This window comes from Aulonocara stuartgranti (assembly GCF_965226115.1).
Source record: "Aulonocara stuartgranti genome assembly, chromosome: 3".
Taxonomy (NCBI): Eukaryota; Metazoa; Chordata; class Actinopteri; order Cichliformes; family Cichlidae; genus Aulonocara; species Aulonocara stuartgranti.
The window spans coordinates 54,155,342-54,168,490 of record NC_138941.1 but is presented as its reverse complement, the minus strand read 5'-3'; the positions used below and the strand labels follow the sequence as shown (position 1 = coordinate 54,168,490).

The 13,149-nt window shown below is 39.8% G+C and overlaps 1 protein-coding gene across 1 annotated transcript; it reads left to right on the top strand.

Moving 5' to 3' along the window:
• The first annotated feature begins 2,961 nt into the window (after positions 1-2,961).
• Positions 2,962-11,252, top strand: LOC309699544 (uncharacterized protein). Its single transcript, XM_082522651.1, has 3 exons — positions 2,962-3,427; positions 8,082-8,345; positions 10,339-11,252. Exons 1-3 carry the CDS (start codon positions 3,256-3,258, stop codon positions 11,115-11,117), a joined length of 1,215 nt encoding a protein of 404 aa, XP_082378777.1. The 5' UTR covers positions 2,962-3,255; the 3' UTR covers positions 11,118-11,252.
• Positions 11,253-13,149: the final 1,897 nt, after the last annotated feature.

Sequence of the window (13,149 nt, the reverse complement as noted above, 5' to 3'; positions counted from 1 at the left end):
AGTCCCAGGCTAAGTCCTCACTAATGCGTTTTTGCTTTGCTGACTTAAAATGCAGCGTTCACACTAGCCCGGATAGATTTCAATATGGCATTTTCATTTGAAAATGCTCAGCGTCCACACTATCGTTTTCAGTCATTTTCACAGAGTTGTGCGCCAAAAGCGCTTCCATTACAGTACTATGCATGCGTGAAACACAAGAAGATTTGGCCTGCCTCAGTTCTGTCTGCCACTTATTTACCTTTCGGCTCTTTGAAACGTTGCGGCAAAATGTCGAGGAAAAGCAAGAGTTTTTTAAATGGACTACCAATGAGAAGGAGTTGTTGCTGCAAGTAACACAAAAGTACAAAGTAGTAAAAGCGAGTGAGAGTTAAAGAATTTGAAGAAAAGCTATCTGGAGCATGTACAGACTGATATTAATCTTTAATAGGGCTGTCAAAACTGAGAGCAAAGAAAACAACTGCTGCATAATGCCCTCCGCTATCTTAGTTTAATTGGTCACATGACTGCATCACATGACTAACATGCGTCATCGTTTTAGAAAGTCTCGGTTTTCGCTGTCCACACTGCAACGCAAACACACCATCTTCAAATGTATGCGTTTTCGAGAGCGTTTTGAAAACTATATGTTTTTCCTTGGAGAAAACGTCGTCTCCGTGTGGACAGGAGGCCAAAACGGAGAGAAAACAATGCGTTTTTAAACAAAAACACATTAGTGTGGATGTAGCCTAGAGCAGCTCTCAGGCTGCTGGTTTATTTGTTGTTCCTTGGATATTTAAAAGTAGAACGGGAGGCGGAGTCTTCACCACCTCTTCTGTGGAATCAGCTCCCAGTTTGGATTTGGGACATGCTCTCTATTTCTAGGATTAGGCTTAAAACGTTTTCTTTTTGGTAAAGTATATAGTTACGGTCAGATCAACTGACCCTGAATCCTTCCTTAGTTATGATGAAATAGAGTTAAGAAAACCTTAAACCTGTTAAGAATGTCAATATTTTGTTTTCTCTCAATGACAAGAATAAATATTTTACTTGCTTTATTCACTCCTGTCATTTTCATTGTTAAAAAAAGGGGGAAGAGCAAAAAACGCTAACCTGTAATACTCAACAATTATTGGGCGATTGAGAGAAAGCCCTTCTTTAATAAACACCACTGAAGAGTTGCTGTGGATTACAACTGCTAGTAAATATGAACTTCTGTTTTTTAAATGTATATTCAGTAATAAAGATTTGGATTCACTCGTCTGCCAGAGCCAGTTATTAATAATGACTAATGATTAAATGCAGAGAGGTGTTTGAGAGAGATGAGTGTAGAAAAAGAAGAAGATTAGGCTACTGGAATAAGTGGCATAACTAAGGGAAGGTTCAGTGTCAGCTGATCCTAACTACGAGCTTCATCAAAAAGCAAAGTTTTAATCCTTATCCTAAAAGTAAAGTGGGTGTCTGACTCATACCTAATGGGCTCAAATTAACATGTATCTTAAAAAGAAATAAGAACTATAAGGAATACTGAAATGTGTTTAATTTTGGACTACTAACTTGTTTTAATGAATAGCTGAAGCAGTTTTACTTCTTGGTGCCTGCGGTGGAGGTGTGCTCCCTGGCCTGCTGCAGAGGAGGGGGGATAAGTTAGATCACACTGCTATCTTCTTGGCTTTTTCAGTGACAGAGCAGAAAGACGAGTGGGTGGCAGCAGTCTTGGAGTGACTGTTTCCAGCGTGCAAAGCACCAAAACAACAGAATCGGCTGCCATAGACAAACTGAGCAAACTGACAGCGGTGTGTGTGCGTGGGGTCCTTTCTTCTGTGCCTCTGCACTGATTTAAAATTCTGTTAGCAGGAAGTTTATGTTGAGCTCGGTGTGTTTGATTTGACTTCATATGTGAAAAAAACAATTACACACAAGTGAACAAACATTAAAATGACCAGAGACCGAAAGAAAACTCGCACACAGAAAATGAGCTGAGGGAGACACCTGGTGGACAGACACAGACATGACAGGAAGAAAGACTAAAGTGCAGAGTGGAGACAAACAGCTGGAAATACTTGTTGGAAAGGATTGTCATGCTTCAGAAAAACACACAGCACACACTCTAACAGTCCTTTATTTGCACTGAAGGAGACACGTGAAGAAACCAAATCACACAATAATGAAGTGAACACATTTATAGTCAGTGTTCAAGATGATGGATAGAAATGAAAATCATTTTTATGTATTTTTATGTCTGTGTCTTACAGCAGATACAGCATTTACATAAACTCACTGGCCTTTTTCTACTGAACACTCTTTACTGATGGATGATTCGTTGTAAAAAGTGGATCTACCAACATTTTATTTCTTTGTTATTGTGATTAAAATGTCAAACAAATATATTTTCCACTTTTTGTGTGACAGATGCAGGAATTTCTCTGTCCTGCATGTGGAGAAATCTGCTGTTAAATCAGAACATTAACAGGTTTCAGGTTGTATTCAAACACATATTACTGTGTATCATGTGTCAGCAGGCATGTGTTAACAGGGACTATGAAACACGTTATAAGATGGTCTCAGGCTAAAAATACTTTGCTTCGTTTAAAAGAATGTAGGCAAATCTTTTCACGGATATGCATTAAAACAACAACAAATATGTAAATGAGTAATATCCAAGCAAATAAACAAATAAATAAAATAAGACTCTTTGTTAATTCAGGATTCATTTTTGACATATTGAATCCTGATAGTTTCTCAGCAGCTTCGTCATAATGTGTTTTTGTTCTCATACAAATTGGACAAATTCAGAATATCCATAAAACCAAAATAATCTGCTGTAGTTTTTGATGCTGTACCAACACGTGTGCTCATACTGTTGATGATTTAGCCTTCAGTTTAGAAGCATTAATAACAGCTGACTGTAGGAATATAATTATTTATGTTACTGCCTCTTTTGCGCTTCCTTATTTAATGATATACAGCAGGAGAATGCATGGAGGACCTGTGAGAAATACTGTATCAATAACAAGCATGAACCTGTTTACGCTTTCTCTTTGGAATATGAATAAAGTTATGAACGAGGGAGAAAAAACGTCACGTGACTGCAGGCCAACAAATCACAGCAGAGCAACAAAGTAAAAGGAGGCGTGTCCATGCGAGAATAGTCACGTGCACAGATATGGCTGCTGAACTCCGGGGAGAGAGAAACTTAAGTATCGATCCCATCACGTCAGTGTAGATCAGTCTGTATAGATGCTTGTATCGATCCGCTCAGCCTGAGTTGAAGCAGCGATGAGTTCAGCTCAGTATCTGAGAGAGTTCATCAAGGAGAGACTAACTGCTGTTTGCGAAGAAATCTTCTCAGAGGTTCAAAAAACCATCGTCCAGTATGAGGAGGAGATCAACCATCAGCACAGACTGCTGGATATCAGCCGGAAACCCGACAGAAACTCACACATCATAGGTATGGACATGTTTTTAACTCTGTGCTGTTCAAGCTCAGATTCTTCAGTGTGACTGACTTTACTAGAAGAAGTTAAAGTGGGTATTTATCAGTGCTGTGGGTCAGTGTCCAGTGATGGTCCATGGTCACTGCTAGGTTAGCTCCTGGTAGCAGCAGAGTAAGCCAATGTAGACAGCAGCATCTCTGAGCAGACCAGGGACGGATCTAAAGAAATTTTCTTCGGGTGGCAAAATCAAAGCCTTTTCTTTTCAAACACATATGCAGGTGGTACAATGATTAAAATGCAGTAAGTATACACTTTTTTCATATAAATATAGTCTATAACTTAATCATTGTCTGTAGCCTACATACTTAAAAACTTTAGTTACATAAAAAATGTGAGTTTTGATTCTATGTAGGGGAGAGCGGGGTAAGTTGTCACACTTTTCACACTGACTAACTTTTACTGAGTACCATACATTACAACGTAATAAATGTTTCACCAAATGAAAGAAGGAAGTCTCGGGCACATATGATGTATTCATTACATTTTCATATCTTATCTCATTACGGAGTTGTAGACTGTTGAATGGAGAATGTGCACTTGTGACAATTTGCCCCATCGGCAGGTAAGTTGTCACACTAGATTATCTTAAAATAAGAACACAAATACTTAATTGTGATCATTGATTTTAATTGTTAAATTCAAACCAAAACTGGAAATTTGAACAATTATGCCAAGAGAATTTGGAAAAAAAAAACAATTATTTCAATCCAATACACATTTTAATCAAAACATTAAGTAGAAAGAAAACTTTAGTTTGAACTTTAAACTCAAATGTTCTCTGGCTTGCACATAAATCCATCATAACTGAATGGAATGCTGCAAATAACTTGCTTTACTTAACATGTTTATCCTCTGAACAAAACAGATGCCCTATTTCTGATTAATCAGACTCAACTTCAGAGTCACAATTCTGGCACACATAAATTGCCTGGCCTGAGGTGCAAGCATCATGGGCCCATTTGTTGCATTTTACGCATTTTACCCAGGTCTCTTTTGGACGACTGTTTGAAAATGGCTCCACACAGACAAGGCAGAAGCACTCTTCATCATCTGATGATGACTCTTGAATTATTTTTCTTCTTTTAGCTGCGTTGTGTCGGTTAGAATTGCTGATTTGCGTCGTTTTCTTCCTTTGCTGGATGGTTTTCGGCGGCCAGCTTTTGGATATGGCCGGATGTCCTCTGGAGTTGGTAGTCCCCTGTCAGTAATTGCAGTGCTGGGTAAGGGTGAGCTCGTGATAGAGATGGTGCTGGAGCTTGGCAGTTCAGAGTTGGTGCTGGGGCCTAGCAGTGCAGAGTTGGTGCTGGGGCCTAGCAGTGCAGAGGTGGTGCTGGGGCCTAGCAGTGCAGAGTTGGTGCTGGGGCCTGGCAGTGCAGAGGTAGTGCTGGGGCCTGGCAGTGCAGAGTTGGTGCTGGGGCCTGGCAGGGCAGAGGTAGTGCTGGGGCCTGGCAGTGCAGAGGTAGTGCTGGGGCCTGGCAGGGCAGGGTCCGGAATAGGGCGATCTGTGACGTAGGATGGTGCAAACTCGGCTTCCAGAAATACATTTCTGTTGTAAGGTTGAATCCCAGCCACCCTAAAACCAGCCTGAATGTTCAATGGGGTTGCAGCCAGAGGATATGCAATTGCCACAATCCCAGGAATGTCATAAATAGACATTGTCTTCCCAGGGTTGTTCCTCATCCAGGCATCACATGTGCTGTTGATGTGCCTCTTTAGTGGCCCGTAGACAGACCTGTCTAATGGTTGGAGCCGATGTGAGCAGTGGGGTGGGAATGACAGCATGATTATGCCATTTGCTTTGGCATAATTGAGTCCATCAATGGACAGATGAGACTCGTGGTTGTCCAAAAGGAGTAAACAGGGCTTCTCCTTTGAACACTTTGTATGTTCATTGAAATGTTGCAGGAATTCAACAAAGTGTGTGTCTTTCATCCATCCAGAGGAATTTGCCCCTCCTTTGCTGCCGGGTGGCCCGTTGATCAGGAAATGGTCACGGAAGTGGACACGCGGGAAAATAAAGTATGGAGGTAAACTATTCCCTATGGCTGAGACAGCACAGGCCAGTGTGACAAGGGTTCCCCTTTCAGCAGAGGTCAATGACCCTACTTGTTTGAATCCACGTCTGGCCAACACTTTGTCTGGTTTATGTACAGTGGTGACCCCAGTTTCATCAACATTCCAAATGTCTCCTGGTCCAAACTCATATTTGCATAACACTTTCTCTAAGTTGTCAAAGAAAGCATTGACATTCTCTCTGTTGAAGCTACTTGCCCTGGCAAGGCTAGTTGCTTCTGGCTTTCTCAGTGACAATGTTGTATGCCGCTTTAAAAAGCCTGTAAACCACTCATTGCTGGCCTTTTCTTTTTCTGCCCACAAAGGCACAAACTTCAGTTCGTGTGCCACAGCAAACTGGTAGGCAAGCTTTCTGACCTCACTTGGTGACAGACCAAAATAAATGTCAGCTGACCTAGTAATATACTCAACAAGCTGCTTTTCCAAATCAGGGGAAAAAATCTTCCTTGGCATTGTATAACCAACCATTGTTGTTGGCATGGCTGTCTGACTTTTAATTTCTTCTCTGGTAATCTTTTGACAATACCGAGTTAGAGTACGGTAATTTATGTCAAAATCCTTTGCTGTACTTCTGATTGATTTGTTCTGCATCTTTACCTGCCTGACTGCCTTTAACATAATGTCAGGTGGTGTTCTGCCACGCTCTGTCTTTCCTTGATAATTTCGAACCATCTTACTTTCTTCCTTCCTTCCTTCCTTAATTCCTGCCTCTCCTTCCTTTCTTCAAAAACCTTATTACAAATACAAATGAATTACAATATCACAATTTTTTGGAGCATTTATTTGTACTGGGGCAAGTTGTCACATGTGATGACTTGCCCCAAAGTTAATGAGACAACTTGCCCCAAACTGACATTTATGCTAATTTTGGCTAAATGTCAGGGTTAGCTCAACATAGCACATCAGCTGAAGTATCAAAAGACACGTTAATGTCTCCTCTATTTTGTGTAAAATAATAATTTGTAACATCTATACCTAACAAAGTTGTACTGAAGAAAATTTAAAGTGATTTATTTTTCCTTTTAGGTCAAAAAAATAAAAAAGATGTGCTCACCTCAGATTAGAGCAGTCTTGACCACATGTGAACAGGAGGTTGACTATAGAAGAAGTCACACAAAGTGGCTATTTCATTTTTGAGATAGAGCCTCTAGTGTTGGAGTTATGAACAGTGTGACAACTTACCCGTGTGACAACTTACCCCGCTCTCCCCTACTGTATAGTCTGTATAATAAATAAATATGTAGCCCAATAAGTATAAAATCCAGAAAGCTACACAACATAGGGCGGTTCATTTACACACACAAGTCTAACTTAAGTTTCACACTGTTTTCGTTAGAAAAAATTCAAATTGTTACATGTTAAATTTACACAAAATGTCATAAATCTGCACTGTCATGAACAAAAATGTAAACCTAATTTTTCATGATTTGTTGGGTTAACCCTCTGAGGTCCAAAATATAACCGGACATTTTTGACACCTTTTGATTTTACATTTGTATTTCACCCTCAGACTGTTTCATTTTATTTTTTTCCCCTTTGCCTTGTTTGGTATCATTCTTTTCAGCTCAACCTCGCATATCTGAATTTAATTGTTTTTTCATTGACATCATTCATTGATCTGAAATCACACAAAAAACAAAATCCCACCAGTATTATTTTACTGTTAAAAAAAACAACACAGACATGTTGAGTAAATTATTTTTATAACTTGAAATGCAAATATAAATTGTACATTTTGAACACTTATGCACACATTTTGTAAACATGTCTGAATCTAAACTAGTTTATCTTTCCACAAAACCAGATTATAATAAATACTTAAACAAAGTGCTCTAATGTTTATTCTGCACTAAAATTTGGAGAAGCTTAAAGAAAAAAATGTTTTTTTAAAGAATACTCATTTTGTTGCATTTATTTATTTTTTAAACTTTATTTTCTCCAACAGGATTCCACAGTTCATCAGGTGTCAGTGTTTTAGGTCCTATTGATATTGTTAGACAGACCATCTAACATGATAGACCTTATCACATGACCTGGTGATGAAGCTCTACAGTGAACATGAAAAATATAACGCCAAAGTGCAACATTGTTTCTGCAAAAATGACAAGATGCTAAAAGAATGTTAACAGAAAACTATTAATTTTATACATTTACAAATGAATATATCTCACTGCTCAGTGGTGCCTTTATTTTTAATGACAGTTGCACATTTGAACTCTTACACTTTAAACTATTTCAAAACTGGAAAACATTCATGCGTTTTTTGTATCATCACCTGTGAATTCCACCTCATTGCCTGAGAGTGCCTCTATGACCCGCCTCAGCTGATGAAAACATCCTGCATTCATATACTTAATTTAACATGATCAATACCACACTGTGGCGCCGGTCAGGCTACAATCTGAGCTCACTGTCTCTCCAATTGATCACGATTTATTCAGGCTTTGATTCATGCTTTTATAAAATAGTGTTGCGTGTGTTCTTGTATCATCACATTAGTTACCTTGTTCTGTTTTTTTTTCTTTGTTCCTCAAGACCTCCCACAAAATCATGACTGTGAGGAAGAGGAGGGTCTGGATGAGCAGCAGGTCTGTAACCAGGAGAGGAACTCCAGTCTGGTCCAGGAGGACCCAGAGCCTCCACAGATTAAAGAGGAACAGGAGGAGCTCTGCAGCAGTCAGGAGGGAGAGCAGCTTGGACTGAAGCAGGAGGCTGAAGGCATTATCGTCTGGACTGGGGAAGAGCAGCTGAGAGAGATGGAGACCATCTGGAAACCTGTGATAAAGTTACACAAAATAGGTATGTAAGACTCTGATGTCCTAATAAAAATGAAGGTCACCCATGTAGGTGATGAGTAAAAATAACATTGTAAAAAAAAAGAAAGATAAATGGCCTGCATTTGTATAGCGCTTTTCTAGTCCCTAAGGACCCGAAAGCGCTTTACACTACATTCAGTCATCCACCCATTCACACACACATTCACACACTGGTGATGGCAAGCTACATTGTAGCCACAGCTGCCCTGGGGCGCACTGACAGAGGCGAGGCTCCCAGACACTGGCGCCACCGGGCCCTCTGACCACCACCAGTAACATTGTAATAACATTGTAAAAATAACAGTGTTACTAAAAATAACATTGAGCAGAGTGCGACCAACTGTTCGGGTAACAAAAAAAAAAAAACTCTGTAACTCTCCGTGTGGTCAACAACAGACACACATTATGCCCGTGTCGTGGACTAAACCAATCAGAGATAGTCAGGGGCGGGACCTCTCTGATTGGCCGTGGTCCAATTGAAAGTGCAGTTGGAAGAGGGAGGTCAGTAGCTAGAATAAAGCGATATCAATTCATTAAATCCTAAATCGACTTTTAAATATAACTGTGTTTTGCCAGAAACGCCAGATTCTCAGATTAAAGCTCACAAAACCATTTCAACAACAACCAAACAGCAAATGAGAGCAGGTACACGAATTCCACACAAAGACGTAAACACAGAACGGACCGACGCATTAGAATCAACTTTGTCTTTCTCGGCTTTCTCACCCGACGGCCCGTAGACGGACACGCTGTCGGAGCTCTGTGTTCACGTCTTTTTGCGCTGATTCTGAGCTTCAGGTTTTGTCTCTCTCCAACCAAAATTCACTGAGCCAGCAGCAAAAGAAGCAGCAAACTGCGCTTCACATTTGGTCAATGTCGTCATGAATTCCCTTTGAGTTTTGCTGTTTTGCTTCCACCACGATAAAAATCACACTTCATGCACAGCTAGCTCTCTCTCTCTCTCTCTGTACTTCAAGAACAGTTTCCCGTCTCAAATCTGTTTTCTGCACTATTCATTCGCTTATTACCCACCAGTCTACCGTTGATTACAGCGCTGTCGGCCGCTGTCTTTTTCTTTTTTTTTATTTACTTAAATGACCTCGGAAAAGAAAGCCTAATTTCTGCTGTTTAATACTGAAGAAAAACTTTTTAAAATTATGCAAAATTACAGAATATTTTTAAGGTTATCTGCTATAAAAAGCCAGGCCAGGAAAATCTCCTTCATGTTTTCCTGTGTTTTATTCTCAGTTACTTTCACACAAAGGCATCTGCTGTGATGTTCACAATTCTGATGAAGTCTCACATGTATCCGTACTGATAAATGATCAGAATTATAATATTTCTGACTGTCTGAGACTAAATTGAATCAAATCAGGACTTTGAGAACCTGAATCGAATGGATTATAGAAATCAGTGATGATACGCAGCCCTAGTGAGCAGCCTTGGCCTAACAGAAGTGGATGTAGCTGTGGGTAATAAGAAAAGATGAAAAGAACTATTGATAACTTTTTTTGTTAAGTTAAGGCCTGATCCATCTGAAGTTCATAGCCAGCTCTGACATGGTGCCATCTGTCTTTGAACGCTGAAAAAGCACAGTGTATCCAGAAAACACATTATATGCTGCAATAAATGCACTGCCCAAGTGTCCACTCTCCCCATTGCCTTTCAGCAACAGACAGCAACAAACAGGTCGTCAGAGGAGGCCAAGATGATGATTAAGTTTAACATTTTCTACAATATTGACAAAGCACTTTAAGCATAAGATTGTTAGTTAATAATTTAGAAATGAATATTGTCTGTATGGACTGCAACTCCCCCCCCCAAAAAAAGTGCACATGTAAAACTGCGGTGTTAAGTGATGCGGTTGAAACATTTTAGTCCGCCTAACTTTTGTGCCGGTGCAACGATGGCAAAAAGTTAGTCTAGAGCCCTGTCAGTAAATGTATTTTTATCATTTTGTTCATTTGTGCTTTCAGACCTCCAACAGCAGGATCTCTCTGAAAAGGACGGTGTTCTCACAGACCAGCAGGTCTGTAACCAGGAGAGGAACTCCAGTCTGGACCAGGAGGACCCAGAGCCTCCACAAATTAAAGAGGAACAGGAGGAACTGTGCAGCAGTCAGGAGGGAGAGCAGCTTGGACTGAAGCAGGAGGCTGATACTTTCATGGTGACTCGATCTTATGAGGAAAGTGACCACAGTGAGCAGCTTCTTTCTCACAGCTCTCCTGAAGGAGAGAGCCGAGATCATGAAGAAAATGGGCACGTGGAGTCAGGATCTACTAGAAATACAGAGCTGAAGAAGAGACATCACAGAAAGAGAGGTCATAGACGGAGACTAGACAACACTGCTGTGTCAGAGAGTCAAAGTAAACCTGTCTCAAGGAAAAAGTCTCTAGAATGTGACATCTGTGGAAAAACCTTTCGGCATAAATTTGTGCTGACTATACATCTGAGAGTTCACACAGGTGAGAAACCATATCCTTGTAGCACGTGTGGAAAAAGATTTTCTGATTTATCAGCAATTAAAAAACACAGGAGAATGCACACAGGTGAGAAACCATATTCATGTGGGATCTGTGAAAAAAGATGTAGTCAGAAAGCAGCATTGGAATCTCATGTAAGAACTCACACAGGCGAGAAGCCGTATTCTTGTAGCACCTGTGGGAAAAGATTCACTCGAAAATCACTTTTGAACTGTCATACAAGAACTCACAAAGATGAGAAGCTGCATTCTCGTAGCACCTGTGAGTCATAGCAGTGTGTTGGTGGTAGTGCTTACACTGTCAAGTCACTGCAACAACTGATTGGAGATGATTCATATTCAAGACAGTATTTTCTGCTATTTTAGGTCCTTTACAATTTAAAGCGTCTTGAGAGAACTGTCATTGTGATTTTGTGCTTTATAAGTAAAACTGAATAAAATTGGATTGTCTAGAGGAGTGAAGAACTCTCATCATTCTTTGTTCAGTTTATTACCTTATTCTTATAATTGCATATCCTATTAGAGTGATTAGAACATGCTGTAGGTATTACAGGTACTGCGCTGCAGTGGTTTGTAACATATCTATCTAATAGACTCCAATTTCTTCACGGAAATGGAGAGTCCTCTTCACATGCTGAGCTTAATTATGGAGTTCCACAGGGTTCAGTGCTAGGACTAGGGCTGCTCGATTATGGCAAAAATGATAATCACGATTATTTTCACTGAAATTGAGATCACGATATTTATTTAACCCTTTAAGACCTACTATAGAACAAAGTCCACCAGAGCTTATATTATTTTTTTTACATGGTGTAGTGCCATTTGTGGGAGCATTTCAAGTTGCTATACATCAATACAACTGTTATAGCCCATGTTTTAATAATAAGTATGCATTAAGTCCATAGTAATTACATAAATTGCAAAAAAGTGCAATAAACTACAAAAAAAAATTGAAAATCGCTTTTGTTTTGTTTACATATATTTCTACTTGGAGAAATTTAAGAGGCTTATCCCTCAAAACTTTAAATACAATAAAGTTGCAAAAAATAGTTTCCCACCACAGGAAATTTATTTTGAGTGTCTTCATAGTTTTATTTTGGAGATACAGCAATTTTTATATACTGCAGGAAAAACAAAAAACAATCCTATGATGCAAATTTGCAAAGAAAACAGCATGTGCATCATTTCACTGTGGGAAGTGTTACGAACAGCTGATAGGAACGGCAAAGCGTGTTTCTGGAATATTATGTTTTTGTTCCTGCAAGCGCTTTTTATGCAATTTTTGCAAAGCTATATGTGGAACGAAACCGTGACCGAGGACAAGCTGGTGGCATCAGATGTAAGTACAACTCCTCCGGTTTCATATGCAAAACAAATTATTGCGCTAGCTTACACGGTTCAGGTTCTACAGGGATTTAAAAATAGTTACGCAAAATGGAGCATGCTGCTCTGACCGGCTTTAAAGGGTTAACAATGACTTTAAAAAAATAATATAAAATAGTGTGCAACACCACTGAAGTTTTTTTTTTTTAAACTCTCTTTTCAACCAACGGCAGTCACTCTCCAAATAACTTCTGCTTAGCTTTCCGAGCTTCCCTCGGGTCCTCTTAATCAGCGGTCTCCAACCTTTTTTGCGCCACGGACCGGTTTATGCCCGACAATATTTTCACGGACCGGCCTTTAAGGTGTCGCGGATAAATGAGGGAGGGGCTAATAATCGGCTCAGTCATTTTTAATGATCGTTGAAAGCCCAGATCGTAATCGTGATTAAAATTCGATTAATTGAGCAGCCCTAGCTAGGACCAATTCTGTTTACATTAAACATGCTTCCCTTATACATTTTTACTGCTATGCTGATGACACCCAGCTCTATCTATCCATGAAGCCAGATAACACACACCAATTAGTTAGTTAAACTGCAGGAATGTCTTAAAAAGACATAAATACCTGGACCTCTAATTTTCAGAGTGATGCTAAAAAACTAGTTCATGCATTTATTACTTCTAGGCTGGACTACGTTAATTCATTATTATTAGGAAGTTCTAAAACCTCCCTGAAAAGCCTTCATTAATCCAAAATTCTGCAGCAAGACAGAGCCTTCAGTTTTCAGGCTCCTCTTCTGTGGAACCGGCTTCCAGTTTGGATTCAGGAGACAGACACTATTTCTACTTTTAGGCTTAAAACCTTCCTTTTGTTCTAAAGCATATAGTTAGGGCTGGACCAGGTGACCCTGAATCCTCCCTCAGTTATGCTGAAATAGGTGTAGGCTGCTGGGGGATTCTCATGATGCACTGAGTGTTTCTTC